This window comes from Buteo buteo, chromosome 4, assembly GCF_964188355.1.
Source record: "Buteo buteo chromosome 4, bButBut1.hap1.1, whole genome shotgun sequence".
Taxonomy (NCBI): domain Eukaryota; kingdom Metazoa; phylum Chordata; class Aves; order Accipitriformes; family Accipitridae; genus Buteo; species Buteo buteo.
Window position 1 is genome coordinate 58726948 of NC_134174.1, and position 16586 is coordinate 58743533.

At 38.3% G+C, this 16586-nt stretch overlaps 1 protein-coding gene across 4 annotated transcripts in view; it reads left to right on the top strand.

The window, feature by feature from the left end:
• Window positions 1-16586, top strand: part of SHOC2 (SHOC2 leucine rich repeat scaffold protein) — a 70559-nt gene that overhangs the window by 18303 nt on the left and 35670 nt on the right. For all 4 annotated transcript variants that reach the window (XM_075026374.1, XM_075026377.1, XM_075026373.1 and 1 more), the window contains exon 2: window positions 9290-10228. In XM_075026374.1, coding sequence (XP_074882475.1) covers window positions 9526-10228 — 703 coding nt within the window. In that variant the 5' untranslated portion in view covers window positions 9290-9525. The remainder of the gene's footprint in view (window positions 1-9289; window positions 10229-16586) is intronic.

Here is a 16586-nt window from a genome sequence, read left to right on the forward strand (position 1 = left end):
CAAAACCAAACAAAAAAACTCACTGGAAAAACATTGGTTAAGCAGTAATGGGGGAAGATGTGTAGCTCTTTTTGATTTTTCATTCAGAATATTATAAATTTGATTTGGTTTCTTGTAATACTTAAAGATATGATGTAAACTTTTGGAAAAATATGCCATCCTGAAGAAAACAACTCTAGCTGATCATTGTGCGGTTTTCAAATAAATTTTCTTTTTATTTAATTTAGTTGTAATGAAGCGGAAATGTACACTTAAATTGGAGTAAATTTGATTCCGATTACGGTTGTTATCTTTTCTATGTGAAGAATGCTGTTCTGTTCAAGAAGATATTTTCTGAGAGCAGGTCAAATGCAAAATATGTTAACGATGTCTAAAAGTGAGGAGATTTATAATTGGAAACTTGTGGGTAAATATGTATTTTTTTGGACTTTACCAGACACTTGTACGTCTTCCAAGCTCATGTATGTTAGTTGGAAAGTAAATGTTATTACATATATCCTTTTCTATACATTAGTTACATTTAAACTAGGTGTTCAATAAAACAAATATATCCAAGCTTTTTTCGTCTTAGCTGAAGATCGAGAACTGCATATAATCTTAGATAGAAAAAAATTGAACAGGGGCCAGATATTGTGCAGTGCCGAGCTGCCATATGTAGTTATTGTGGCTTTGTCTGCTAGAACATAGAAGGTTAAGAGTCATCACTCCTCTTCATGTTCAGAATTGTGTTAAAAGCACATTTTAAGCTGATTTTTAGATAGGCTTTTTTCCTAGCATAGTAACCCTCTGCAAAGGGATCTTGTGACTTACACAGTCACTAATTATGGTCAGAAAATTCAAGGGACTGAGAGTCATCCAGCACTGAACTTCGTGAAACAGTCGTAATTATTATATAAAAGCATGTTGAAGAAGATGAGCAAACTTACTGCATCAAATTCAGAGGCAAAGAAACAAAGAAAAATGCTACAATAAACAATATTTTTGCTTTTTTGCTAGACAATTCTGTGTTGCTGATAGGAGCCAGGGTAGGATGCTACTCTAGACAGTAATAGAGCAATGTTTTATTTAGCTGAGATGGGATTTAGCATGTGGTTTGTCCCAATTTCTGTAGGATCAACATAAGTTGTTGAAAATATAGATAATTAATAGATAATATATTACTCGGTTGTTGCGTTGTGTGTTTACTTTCTCTCCTGCCCATCAGTCTTGTTTTGTCTCCTGTTCGGTTGGTTTTGTTTTGAAATGTTGTTTTTATTGCTCAGAGGAAATGATGAAAGAAAGAAAAATACTTGATGCTGGTATAAAGTTTGCATCATCACCTTTGGTGAGACCAATGCCATTTGCTATCAAATTTGTAACAAAGCTGTGTGTGGCAGGCTGCTTCCTTTGTTTATAGGAACTGTTGAGGGATCTGAATGGTAGCGCCTGGGTGCTGCATAGTGGTAATAGTGAAGTTTTTGCTACAGCAGGGTAATCTTTATTCAGAGGAGGGTACTGGGTAGATTGGGAGCACTTGCTTTTATGGAAGGTTGTATGCTACTATAGACGCAGAATTTGTATAGTCACAAAAATGAGATAACTGGATTTTCCTAGAGTAGTATGTCCATTTAGAATAACCTTTTTTTAGGCATATGTAGTTATTAGAACCTGTACTAAGACCGGGAAATTTGTTTCATCTAGCAAGTTACCATTTTCAAATTTCATGTATTATGCAGGATTATACAGCCTGCTGATACAAGTTACCGTGGAAACGGAGACATGCAGCCCAAAAGGTACATGCTGGGGGGCCACACATGCAGAAAGTATCTTTTTACATATTAAAATAAGCTGCCGCATGGAGTTAGCACAATTCTTTGTACTTGCTCTTAGGGTCTATTTCTACAAAAACATGAAAAGGTATTTTATAACTTGGCCAAAAACTAGTGGGTTTTTTTCCTGTAAAGGAGAAAAAGAGAAAATGCTTCAGAAAAATAATGTTGGAGTGCATAGAATGAATCACAGTATGTATATTTTTGTACTTGCTAGATGAGTTCAAAGGCAGGGCACAAAAGATTATTTCTACCCCCTAGGAACTTAAGGCGTAGGTGACTTTCTGTCTGCTAGTGTGGAGCCTTTTTGTCATGATAGATCTGGACTTTGGTATGTGACCTGGCATTTAGTGCAATGAAGTACTTCCAGAGAGCAGCAAATCTGGTGACCAGTGAATGAAGAGATGGATTTGAAAGCTTTGAAACTGGCAGTAACGTCCGTGTGCCCGTGCGTTTGCCATGGAAGGGCACGGTTGTGTCGGAAGCCGGGATGGGACGTCCAGGGAGATATGCCTGGTTCTGCAAGCACGAAGTGATGAACCTCCAAACGCCTCTTGAAACTGATTTGCTTGTTTATAGTAACTTCAGCTTTAATTGCACGTAGATTTGTAATTAGGTGCCTACAGTTACAGATGTGTCTGCAGATTTAAGAAACCACAAGTAAAGCGTAAGCAAGCCTTCAAAAACGGTCTAGTTGTTGCCCCCTTGGTCTGATGTTTGTTCAGTCGTTCCCTCGACCTCCAGGTTTTGCTCGGATGCGAGATTGGGTTATGCTCAGCTGTTCTGCAGCCGTGGAAGCAGCAAGCAGGCAGGGAACGGTCTTGGCTGCAGTCCTTTGGCAGATGAGGATATCCTTAAGGGCTTAGTGGGCTGTGAGGGTCCAGGCCTCCTCACTTACCCAGCTCCACAGGCTCAGGCTGTGGAGGCAGGGAGGCAAGAAGCTGTTCTCTCAGTGTGACAGGGGATTAGGGGGGAAAGTGGGGTCACATCCAGATATATTGAAATCAGGCTAGATGGGTAGTCTGTAAACTATGTACCATCTGCTGGCCGTTCATTTACAGGACTGAGATGAATTTAATGGCCAGCCTTCTCTGTTGAACAAGCCAGCCATCACAGCTGGCACTAAGAACCATTACAGTATTATGCTGCTGCCGTTGACCATCCTGTATGCTGAAATAAAGGAGTTTTCTTCCCAAAGAAGAGAAAGTGTCTAGCTGGCATATTTCAGGAGCACTACTTTTGTCCAAATAGATTAGGTGGCATTTTTGATCTATGGCGGTGCGATGGCTGGTTGTTCCCGTGCTGTTTCCATACCTCTGAATGAGGTTTTGTGTTTAGAGGAGCTGTGCAACCGCCTGGTGACTGATTCAGCAGTTTGCTCCCAGCTGGTCTGTGGTGGCTGCAGCGGCAGAAGCTCAAATGCACTTACGCAGATGAAAACTCTGTAGGTCAGATGTTTGAAGCTAGTAAATTGTAGGAGAGAATGTGCTTTGTTTGCAAGTGACTCGTTGGCTTAAGCTATTTGGGTTTTGAAATGAAAGTAGTAACCATCTTTTTTTGCATATGTGGTATTGAGAATGGAAAGTCATTGTAGCCGCTTGGGCTAAACTTTAAATTTCATCCATTGCTTATTGATGTGTTCATGTTTGTGGTGTACTGGAATAGGAAATGTTTTTGATATATCCCATGCTATTCTAAGCAAAAGGTAAATACTTCTAAGAAGGTAGATTTTTTTTTTCAGTTTGTTGTTTGTTTGTGAACAGGTGTTGCTGCAATTACTAGATAGCATTTGAACTCTGCCTTCTTGTTAAAAGCTACTTATGTCTGACTAATCAGAATTTCCTAGATCAGAATTGTGATCTCAAAACTTTTTTATTATGTAGTGGAATCATTGTCTTCTTACTCTGGAGCATCAAGTACGAGCTGATTCCTTTTTTTCTTCGACGTGTTTAATACTCAGAATGATCATATTCTGTTATTTGGGTTGAAAAGCCCTAGGCATGGTGTGTGCCCTTTGAGTTAAGTTTAGTACAAACACAGAATGAAGAGAAAAATCATTCCTATTCCATGATACAAAATTATACACAGTAAAGAATTTTCCTTTCAAATGCAGGCCTATAGGTTTCCTGCTACATTACGGAAGAATTAAAATTCTGTTTTATTTGAGTGTACTGTATTAGGCTTTAGTGAAAATGATGCCTTAGATACCACATGCTCAGAATATTAGAAATGTTTATGATTTGAAGTGCCTGTTTTGTCTACTGAAACACAGAACAGGAACCAGTAAGTATTTAACTGAAGTTGTAAAGTGACATTTTGTAAGATGATGTGCCATGATGATTTTCCTTTGGCAGAAAGGACTGCTCTTGGTTGGCCTCATCACTTGAGAGGGAAATATTTCAGCAGTGGAAGAACATTTTATTTTAAGTAATGATTTCTTCTTCAAAGCGGCTCTGTGAACGTACAGGAAACTTTCATATACTTGCAAGTCACAAGACATGTAACGCATCCTCTGAGAACTGAGGGATTGCTGAGAGTAACTCATGTGGGGATGGCCTCTTCTGGAAGGGTCCCACCGCTCTGGGGTGGGAGCAGCGATACTTGCAGTGGGAACTCGGTGCCGTCAGTGAGGTGAGCTTTGGCTATTTCTGCTGGCTGGCTTCCTCCTGCACCTGGGGTTTGGTCACCCCGCCATCCTGGCACCAGTTCAGCCCTGGTGCCAGTCGCCTGCTTGAGAGTTTATTAACGTAAAATCAAAATTAAAAGATGTAATTGGGGGGAAGTCTTTACTAAGCTGGCAAGTAATATTGGCAGTGGATTTTTTTTTTTTAGGTCGTAAAGTTGCTCTGCAGTAGTTGGTAGGAGAGAATGTACTTTACAAGTCTTTTACAGCCTTCTTTGAATAGCAGTGGGGTGAAATCCCTTATTTCAAGCCTCATATTTTATTAGAAAATGACCAGGAAGCATCAGTATTTATATTACCAAGTTGCAGATGTTTAGTTTAGTGTTATTCCTAGAATCGCGGACATGATTGTTCCTACGTTACCACATTTTTTATAAAACATTTATTGCATAAAAGTTTTGGGTTCTGTTGTTCAGGGTAACTGAAATATCTTTTCAATTACTTGTACATATTAAAAAAAATCAGTAAAATATACAAGGTTGGTGTGTTTTTCAGGCAGCTAAGGAAGGTGATACAGTTTAGGCTGAAGTTGTTTGTGTTTCTGAAGTTTTGTCAGTTACAGTTGACAGAAAAAAATAAGTACATCTGGATTATGTTCACCAGACATCAGGAGGAGTGAATCAAAACTCTGATGCTGGTTATTTATAGCTATTTACAAATATTTTACTTTTAAAAAAATAATATTCAGAACAGGGAACAGATTATTTTCCTTAACTTCTCTAGAAGTTTTACTTTCCTTCATATGCTGTGCCAAGCAAGAGTCTTACTCAGTTTTCCAAGTTCTCTAGCACATAATAGTTAAATGTTTTTATGTCAATTAATATTGACAGGAAGTCAGTTTGAACAGCATTGGAAAATGGAAGTAGTTGGCAGAACTGGCTAATTTCACTGAATTTCCTTTTGCTAAAAATATCTCTAAAAGAAGCTCTCCTTTTGAGATACAATGAATGCTTGTTTGACTGTAGTTCAGAATTGATGATGACTCTTGTCCTTTAACCAAAAGGGCTTGAAAAATATGAATAACCTTTTGAAACATATTTAGCTTCCTCTGTAGTATATGTAATTATGGCCATGTCCTCCAAAAGTTTACATACATGCTTAACTTGATGGGAGTAACCCCATCAGCTTGAATGATCTGCAGTAGAAACAAAAGTTCCGTGGAGCTGCTTATGTGAAGTTAAGCATTTCATTTGTGTATGTGTTGGTAGGATTAAGGAGTTCTGAGCGTAGTTGCCCTGTTGAGTTCTGTCTCAAAACTTGGTCATTAATGTATGAAATGGCAAGATTTTAGTCCTGCTAACTGAAAGCATACATCATCAAATATGTATTCTCATTTATATTGCATGCAAATATGTTAAAAATAATTTTAGATAGGTTGTAATGGCAAGCATTAAAAGTTATAAAATACTAGAAGGATGAGTTTCATATAGTTGTTTAGGTCCTGTGCTGCCTCTGCGTTATGATACAAGAACACTATACTGTACTTACAGGACAGCCTAGAAGAGTTTTTTCACAGATTTGGCCAATTCGGGGGATAAGTCAGCATTATTTAGCTAGGAAGACTTCTTGCTTGGACATCTTTCACTTGTGGAAGTTGATGTATGGTGACTGAGAGGATTTTAAGAAGAGAAGGGGTTGTCTCCTGAATTACAGTTTTGCCCTGGCTCTTGTACTTGCTGGGACTTTCTCTCCCTGAAATAAAGCAAAGTGGGGAAGACAGGTTGCAGGGATGTCAAGAGTAACGGGAAACACCAGGACACAAACATTGCCTTGTGGCAGAGGAGTTTACTGCTTCATGGAGTAACTGGGTGAAACCCGGCTGGTACCTGCTGTGCAGCACCACTCTGCAGGGTGGTGGGACCTTCTGCTCTTGGTGATCCCAGCCCTGGTGGGCGAGAAGGGGGAGATGCCGGTGTCTCAGGGGTGTCTCGGACTCTGGATGGGTGAGGCTGTTCCAGTCAAGGCATTTTCTTTGATGTGATTCCCCCCGCATTGGCTTTTGTTGTGTTTCATCTGGTAAGGGTTTCATCATAAGCTTTTTCTTCTTTTAAGTGCTAGTTAGTCATTCTAGGTATTAGAGAGTTACTTTATTTGGAAAGAAAGAGGCTAAACCTTCTCAAACTATTTTAAATACATTTTGCAGTCTCAGGCAAAAATCCTCAGTAAACAGATAAAAATGACATAGGTGCAGCACATTTAACTGTTAGCCTTTTGTCACTCTGAGCAGGGAGTATATTTTGAAGGCCTGCTGCGCTGTGAGCTTGGCTCCAGTTTCCGTGTGTTAGAAAACCACGGCTGCCTGTGGCTTGCCTGCAAGTTGACTGCCTCCTAACATCTTTAACTGTGAGGTGATGTTGAAGTCTCTGGTCACGACCCTTTGTATTGCTCTGAATTTTCTCTGTATGTTTCAGGTGATCTGAATGACTTGAAAATTATTTGAATTTTTTATCCTTTTGTATAGGCAAAAAAATTTTGTTCCTTACCAGAAAATAAAATGTTAAACTGGCATATTGAAACAGGGAACATTCCCCCCCCCCCCCTTTTTTTAGGTGCAATTAAAGTAATTGCTAACGAAGACAGTGAAATGCGTGCAGATTATTTGGAGTGTTCGCACTACCAAGCTGCTTTCAGCAGTACTAATCTCCAGCCGTCTTTCCTTTTTGAGGCTCTTTCAAAACCTCCTTCAGCTGCAGTGCACATAAGAAATGAAACAAATCTCTTGGCAGGTCCTAAATTTGATTAAACTGAAAGCTCATGAGAGCAGCAGCCCTTTGAGTATTTTGCACTTCAGGGGCTTGATGTGGAGCAGTAGCTGTCTGGCACTGCTGCATGGCTGAGTTTTCTGTGTATTATCAGAATTTAGAAACTGTGTTAGTTCTCAATTCTTTGTGTTACCTTTCATACTGAAAACAAGTTGTCAGGCATTTCAGGCTCCCACCCTTTAGTCAGCTGTGTTTTTGCATTTGGAGTCATTACATTTCCTATTGCTGGAGTTCTACAAGCACGCAGATTATACAGTGCTGAGAACAAGTTTTAAAATATAATGTAGTGAGGTTGGTAATCCTGGGTGGAAATCTTAAGGATGCAGTAAGGAACTGGCTCATGTTGCCTTAGAGAGCTCTGCATTGGAGACAATTTCCAATTTAAAAGCTGTTGTTGCTTGCTGCTGCTAGCAAATGGCCATGGTCCTTTACAACAGAGTTGTCCAGAGCACAGTAACTGGAGACAGTAGGTTTTTTTGATATTATGGGGTTTGTAGCACACACTTGGCGGTACTGCAGCAGTAATTAATCAGGGTGAAGGACTGGAAGCCATCTCCTGGGGGAGGTTCTCTTTTGAGCTTTGTTACTGAACAGCTTGATTTGCAGCTGAGGTAAAGTGGCTTGCCCTTCTTACTGTCCTTAAATAGAATTTCTTTACTTTTTTTTTTTTAATGAGAACGAATATATTGAGCAAAGCGTGCTCCTTTGTGTTCTCCAAGCACGTGTTTATACTTGAAAGCAAGCATACGTAGCATAACTGTGTAATTAAAAATAGTTACTTGAGCTTTGCTAAAAAATGTTTGTATTTCTAGTACTTTCTGATGGCTTAAGTATGCAAAATATTATTTAATTGGTTTTGATTATGAGCTTTATGAACTTGTGCAGAAGATGGAATGCCAGGACAGTGACACAGCTCTTGTGGAGGTTTTAAGGGTATTTTAATGTAACTCAGGTGGCTGGGGAAACAATTCTGAGATACAAACTTTCTTCATCAGTGACTGCTGCATAACAAAGGAAGGTTGATTCAAGGCTAAAAGGTGGACTAATATGGAGACGTGAAATTATTGTTGCCATTGATTGACCATTTTTTTTTTTCCGCAAAGATAACATTTAAAAACCTCTCCAGAGTATTCAGAATTGTGAAGTTCTAGAGCATGTCATGTGTTTTGAATTGAAACCTGAAGCAAAGCTACTTTCTGTAAGATGCATGATGATTTTGTAAAAATGTAAATGGGGCTCTATAGGTTTCAGATGTCTGTTCACTTACTAGGCTGCATTGTAGTCATTGAGGGGGAAAATTCAAGATACTGTCTAAAGATACGTTATATCCTACTCTCATGAGAAATTCCTTCATAATTTTGCTTGTCTTGAAGCATAATATATTATTTCTTCTGAGCTTTCAGTTAACTTTTTGATAGGTTTATTTTAAAAATCCTCGTGTTTGCATCTTCAAAGCATGTGAAGTTGGTGACAAGGTTCTGCTCCACGTTAAAAGCAGAAACCTGTGCTTCAGAGCTGGTCAGATGTGAGATCTCGAGGCGAAGTGTTTGTGTTACAGTAGCGTATTAGATTTCACTGTAGATCGAATTGAGACTCTTTTGTGCTGAAAGAATAAGCCTGTACAGGTTTGTTTGAAGAGGTAGGCACTTAAAATTATAGCAGATCTTTATTAACTGATTGGGCTTGGAGTGGAGAGAGAATATTCATGTTGATGACGTGTTATGCTAAGAACTAGCTAAAACGTAAGGTGGTGACTCAAACGTAGTACTGAAGGTAGTGTTATGTTTAAGAATTGTAATTTTTTTTTTCCTCATGTATACTAATTAGTATAGCTCTTCTACCACAGTGGGTCTTCTGAGCAATATGTGTAGTATTTTTGTTTTAGCACTGGGTTTTTCATTGACATTTGAAGAGAAGGACAAATCATTAACCTGAGTTAGTTGTGCATAGGCTTGTTGTAGAAACATTCAACATTTAACTGGAAGTTAAGTTTCATATTTACACTAACTTTGGCTTCTCTTCTCTCTATGTGACAGAAATACTAATACGGAGCATTTGACCTTCTAATCTCTACATCTGAATCTCCTGATACCAGGATTAGGAAAGAGTGCCTTCAGAACCAATATGTAGCAAATGGGTATCACACCTATTGAAGCTCCTCCCTTGGTTCAATGCTTGCATGTTTTAAGGATCCTTGTCGCCTCAGCAGTGAATTGTTCTCGTGAATTTCAGAAACAGATTTCATGTGGTGCTTGCTAAACGTTGAGTCACCATGAGTAGTAATCTAGGAAAAGAAAAGGACTGTAAAGAGAAGGATCCAAAAGTCCCATCGTCAAAAGAAAGGGAGAAGGAGGCCAAAGCCTCTGGAGGATTTGGGAAAGACAGCAAAGAAAAGGAGCCTAAGACCAAAGGGAAAGATGCCAAAGATGGAAAGAAGGACTCCAGTAGCACGCAGCCTGGGGTAGCTTTTTCAGTGGACAATACGATAAAAAGACCTAATCCAGCCACAGGTACCCGCAAAAAATCCAGCAATGCTGAAGTGATTAAAGAGCTAAATAAATGCCGGGAAGAGAATTCAATGCGCTTGGACTTGTCCAAGAGGTCTATACACATGCTTCCATCAGCTATCAAAGAGCTAACGCAGTTAACAGAACTTTATTTATACAGTAACAAACTGCAGTCCCTACCGGCAGAGGTGGGCTGTCTTGTGAACCTGATGACACTGGCCCTGAGTGAAAACTCACTTACCAGTTTGCCTGACTCTCTTGATAACTTGAAGAAACTGCGCATGCTTGACCTGCGGCATAACAAGCTTAGAGAAATCCCTTCGGTGGTGTATAGGCTAAGCTCTCTCGCCACTCTTTACCTACGCTTTAATCGTATAACTACTGTGGAAAAGGATATCAAAAACTTGTCAAAACTCACCATGCTTAGCATACGAGAGAACAAAATCAAGCAACTACCTGCTGAAATTGGTAAGCAATTACACTGATTGAAAGTTTAATTCTATGCTTATGTTCATTTTGCAATTCAGTTAAGTATATGTAAACTGCTACTTCTCCAGGTGCCCTTCTCCATTTAAAACTTCATAAAATTATGCTCATGATCATACTGTTGCAATGTTAGCTTATATTGAGAGTAATCAATACCTTGCATAGATATATATTTTTAAATAACAAAAGCCCTTTTTTTTCATCTGTCATCTTAAAATCAGATGTATCTTGTTTTCATCTTTGCCTTGTGCTTTCACATATTGTGTCTTCAGAGCCCAGATGGTTTAAAAAAAAAAAAAAAAGATACAGGGGCATATTTCATTTTAAGATTTCTTTATAAATCATTTATGAACTGTTGCAAGTTATAAACACATTATGGGCATGTTACAGAGGGGTGTGACCACAGTAATACAAGGTAGAATGGGTAGCTACATGCTATTACCATGAGCAAGCTGTTGGATGCTCTAACAGTTAATAATGCAGGTTAATGATTTGTGAAAGCCTCTACCTTTTATAAGTCACGAATGTATTAATACATGGATTCTTAATATAAAGTGACCAAAAGTTATATGCATGGCTGATGATTCTTATGACTTTTTAATGAGTAATATTTGTTTTTACAAACGCCGTTACAAAAGTTTGAAAGATGGTGAAATAGTATGGAAGTGGCTTATTAATTTAAATAGTTTATTACAAAAAATGTGCTGGAATAGCTGTGTATCAAGAACTCCTAAGTTGTTCCTAATAGGTTGTGATTCATGGAAAACATCTCTTTATCACACTGTTTTCAAGCAATATTTGCACAACGTATGTGCCTCATAAAAGGGAGATTCTGTCATCAGTGGTTTTTTTTCTGTGTATCACCAGTTTTTAAAATGCAAGCATAGCTTAGTCCCTTTAGGGGGTGGGGAAACATAAACTTCATGCAGTTAAGAAACTGCTTCGACTTTCTTCAAGTGTGGAAAAAAAACTTGTAAAAGCCCTTGTAATACTGTGAGTAATAATTCCTGTGCCCTGTTTTTAAAAGGTGATGTGGGACTTTTTCCTGTTAACCAAGCCAGTGCGTGAGTATGTTAAGTATTACTGAAGTTGGCCTCTATGCTCACTAATTTTGCAAAGCCTGGGAAATGCTCTTGTTTGGATCCCTAGTAGATGTTTTTCAAACCAGCAGTGTTTGCCTCTTTCTTCTGCACCTCGATAGGAAAGATACATAAGATAACATGTTCTTGATGACAGGAACTCCTGGGCACGTCTGAAACCTCTAATCACGTTACCCGCAATGTCTGGTACAGACAGCTTCTGTACATGATAACAGGAGTGAAGAAATGTAGTGAGGCTGTTGGCTGTTGGTCTGAGTCTTTGGCTCCCCGTAGCAGCTATTGGAATGGATTCTACTCTAGCCACAGAAACACTTTTTTGCTAGGCAAAAATTAAATGGTTAATGTAGTATGTTTTCTGATCAACATGATTTTTGAGTTGGCACGAACATCTCTGCAGTCCTGGGAATTTCTCCTGGGAGAACTAAGGAATTATAATTTTGACCTATTTTGACACTGCAGTTTAAGTCCAACAGCCTCTTTGAATCTTTTAGTAATCAAAGAATCATACTGAAAACCATGGGGCTGATGTTTGCCAAAAAATCCCCAAACCCAACATACTGCTTTTTTCCACATATGTTGAAGAAATTGTGGTTGATTTAGCTTGTTGAGCTGTATTACACAATTGTCAGTACTTCACCTGGGTCTGTTTGTGGCTCAGTTATTAAATGTAATCTAGCAAAGAGTCAGCTTCTGAGGTTCAACTGGGGCTAGTACTGCATAAATTTAAATTAATACTAGTGTGTGAAGAAGAAACTTTTGTGAGATGTTGCATTCCGGTGTTTGGTGTTGCCCTTTAGAAACTTGTTGTAGGTGTGTTTGATACTGCAGACATTGTTGCTGTTGGAACCTCTTCGTTTCTTAGCTATTTTGCTTGTTGAATTCTTACAGTTAAGTTTACATTAAAGCATGTAATTTCTGTATGTGTTTGTTCACAATAGTCTTGGAAGAGATCATGTGTAACAGTTTCATGGAGAAATTTAGTAGATATATGTATCATGAAGGAATATATGTGACTTGCTTCTTTCTTGTATTTTTTTTTTATTCATGTCTTGATATGCATACAGGCAGTGTTCTCGGTTCTTTATCAGACCCTAGCTTGAGAACATTAACTACTTTACTTCTGTCGTCGTATCCAGCAGTTAGTCATGCCTTTATTTGTATTGTGATAATGCCCATGTTCCTTGTTACGGGTCAGCACCTCATTGTGGGAGGCATTTTAGAAGCACAAATGCAAGACGACTGTCACCCTTATGAAGAATTTCAAAGCGAAATCGCTATGTTCAACAACATCCTTTTTTGATCGAAGTAAATTTCTTTGATTAGGTTGCCTGGAATTGAATTGGCTGAAAAATAAATTAATTAAAGGATTTCTAAGTTTAAGTAACACAAATAACTTTAACTGCCAAGACATACAGAACAGGCATTTGAAAACCTTATTCCTCAAATAGCAAAACCAGACAAGATAGTTTCACTTTTGTAATTGATTTCTACTCACTCACTTTCATGTATCTTTGTTCTAGCACAAAGATCAAATGTTTGAGTTGGAAACACAGCTGAAAAATGAAACTGCTGGGAAATGTACTTCTTACTTTCCAATGGAATTTCTCTGTTTCTTTAAACACTTGTTATTTCTCTGTATTTTACATGTGCACTTTAAAAAAACCTTGCCTTTTAAGTCTCAATGATTTTAATCCCTTGTACATTTATAATGCAGTTCCTAAATACTATATACAAGCAAACACTAAGTAACACAGAAATTTTTGTTGCTGCAAAGCGGGAAGTAAAATGAGGCCATTATCTTTTATAAAGCAATATCATGCAGAGCATTTCAAATTCTTTTTGAAAATACCCCATTGTTCTAAGGCCTAAGGCTCACATGTCTGGTGGTAAGCTAGTGTGCTTGTTCATATTTTTAAAAATTCAAAGCTTATGTAACCTGCTGACTTGTCCAGTAAGGAAGAGTCTTGCAGCAGTTAGCTTCTATGTGTTCATGTTGCTAATCTGGTGGGCAACTAAGTGAAGAATCCTGGGTTTTCTTTACTTTGTCTTTTTGCTACAAAAGGTTGCCCTGGACAGGAAAAAAAAAATAAAATTAAACACCCAAACTTCAGCTTGAAAGATCAGGTATTGCTACTGTTCCCTCAAAGAGCCAGCATTGAGTGTGATGGAATTAAAGTCTTACCCTGGTGCTAGAGACTTGTGATGGCTTTCACTACCACTGAACACAAAATACCAGTTCTGTATAGTTGTAAAAGGTTTTCCAACTTTAGGACCTTGCTGCTTTAAAATAAAGGGACACCTGATTTGTAAGCAATCATCCCATTTAATTACTTTTCTAGGAGTCTTTAGTCTCCAGCCTTATAAAATAAGTTTATTTTCCTTCTACTCTCATTGAAAGAAATTGAAAGTATGTCCTGGAGTCTTAAGTGCTTTGATACTTGAGACCTTTCTTCCAACACCCAATATGTCTATGACTAGTTGATTTTTGTGCCAGTAGTGTTTCACTGTTCTTAGATGCAGCAGTTTCCCTCTGTTGCTTACATTTGCTCTCCGACTGTATGTGCCAACAGCAGTCATATCTTCTCCCAGCCCTTACTCAGACCACAATGTTTAGTCTTGCATAAAATCTCCATTCCTTCTGTCACCCTGCTATCCATTTTCTGTGTTGTCTTATGTTTCGAATGATGAGCATGCTTGATTAGTTTTAATATACTGTTCCAGATTCCAGATAAGAGTTTCCCCCTTTGTGCTTGAGAAAACCCTGTCCATGCATCTGGATCATATTGCAACTGTGTTAGACTTACCATACAAATACTCTTGTGACCATGTAAGACATACACCCTTTGCCTTCTCTGCCAGAGGTCAACCCTGAGATCCTAGTAGAAACATACTCTTTTTTACACTACTAAATTTCATACAGTTTCCATTATTTTTAGTTGCCTGTTTCTTCCAGTGCCTCTAGCTTTCTAGAAAACCCTTGCTTTCTGACTGTGTCATTGCTGAAGACACAAGATTGGTCTTGAGGTGGTTTCTTAAGAGTCCTGGAGAGGTAACCTCCACTCAAGCTGATATTTTACTTTTAGTTCTGTTATGTCCATAGCAAGTTCTAGTCAATTCCTCAGGTATCTGGACATCTACTGGTCACCTGAGTCTCCTAGTTATTTTCTGCATGCTACTACATCAGACATCTTCATGGAGTCTAGGTTGACTAGACTGAATAAACTAGATTTTCCATATTTTTGTAGAAAACTGTTAACTCTTTATGCCAAACTAATTTAATCTTTTACTGATATTTTTTCAAATCACTTTTTATTTGTCTCTGGTTTTATGACTTTTACTTTCATGTCTTTTGTTAATGTTTCCTGCAAATTCTGTTGGTCTGCATAGTGTTTAGACGACTGTGAGGTCATCAGAATCTCCCCTTGTTATTTCTCCTATCTTAGATTTTTGAATTGGTAGTCTCTAATCCTATGGTAGTGTTCCTTGTTTGATAGATGACATGTAAAAACTATACTGCTGGTCATGTGATTTCAAAATAAGTTTCTAGAAATGCTTATCTAGAACATCTACTGCTTGCTGTGCAAGCATACAGTATTAATATTTGTTAGATTCCTTTTAGGGAACCTGAAACTAACTCTAAAATGTTTCTTAAAAGCCTGAGTGAAGGTAAAACATTTAACAAAATATTGTTTGCAAAACACATAATTGATCAGATTTTAAGTGGTCTTGAAAACTGCTTTAAAACAACTGACCTGTTATGGTGTGTATTGTCTTGAGGAAAACCTAGAAGAGGTGAAACCTCCCAGCACTGAGCTGCTGGGAAGTAATCTAAAGTTTGGTTCTATTTTGGGCTTTAAACTGCCTTTAGTAGTTAAACACCACAAACTTAAATGAGGCGACTACACTGGGGGAAAAGTTGCTCTGCATTTAAAACAAACATTTTAGTAAGAAAGAGGAAGTGTTATGATATGTGGTTAGTAAACAGATGTGTGTGTTTCTAGTCTTTTTTCCCACTAGAATGCAGTACCTCTCATTCCCTTGCATCCACTTGCTTTACTGTAGGTAGGATGATGACAATAAGGTTTCCTGTCTTTTCAGTATTCAGAAGGTTTTTTAATTTTAAATAGTGATTTACTCAACTGAACTCGCTCAGTAAACCAAAAAATGAAGAAAAAATTATCTGTACTTTGAAAGAAGACATTCTTTTAGTAACTTGGCAAATCCAGGCTCCAGGTACCTAGCAAATCATTGCTACTAGTCATTTATTGGACTTCTCTTAACGCTTTTGCAGCAACATATATATTGCTTCTACATTTTTAATGTGATCGGAATGATTTTAATAGACTGCATAGTAAGCTGAGGTCTTGATATGCATTGTTGTATTTTCAAAAATAAATAGATTTGTTTGAATAAGATCTAAAAATACTTAAAAATCCATTAAACTGAAAACATATTCTGAGGTTTGGGGTTTTTTTTTTAAAATCTTAGGGGGAGTTTTCTTGAAATTGCTGTGCTGATGTGTAACAGCTTCATGATGCTGAAAGGGGCAGTGTCCGCTCCCCTCCTCACAGCTTCCCAGCTGCTCCTTCTGCCTCCTTCATCTGAGCTGTTCCTTGGTGAGGTGATTTATCTCACTAAACTAACAGAAGAATATTAATGGTTTTGCTACTTTTTGTTGTCCGTTACTGTAGTTAGTTGAAAACAGTGACGTTTCAGATAAGACTGGAACTGGTGTAGGAGGAGGAGTGGGAAAGCATGAACTGGAACAGGGAGAGCAGGACCGCCACTTTTGCCTGCACTGACCTGTTAAATCAGCTTGGCTTGCTGCAGCTCACTTGTGAAACCTCGCAGGTAGGATTGCTCATGTTGTATAAAAGCATGTGAAGTGCACTGCAAGTGGTTTGAAGAAGGATGGGTTACTGTCTGCAGAGAGCCATTGAAAATGTGTCGGATTATATTTTCAGAATCTCTTTTTCTTCCTTTTCTGCCTGCTTTCCATGTCTTGTTCCACAAAACCCTGTGTAGCTTATTGGAGTCCTGGTAGCACCAGCTTAGCCCCACCTTCCTGAAGCAATTTTTTGTTACGTTCTTATGTATAGTGGTGAGAATTCATTGATGCAAGTTTCTTGATGGCAAAGTTATTCTATGTTGCTCTTTGTGAACCTAGTCTTCTTGCGCCCTACCCAACAGTGGTGATAAATTTTCAGAGTGAATCTTGCCCAGTATCCTGCTTCTGACTG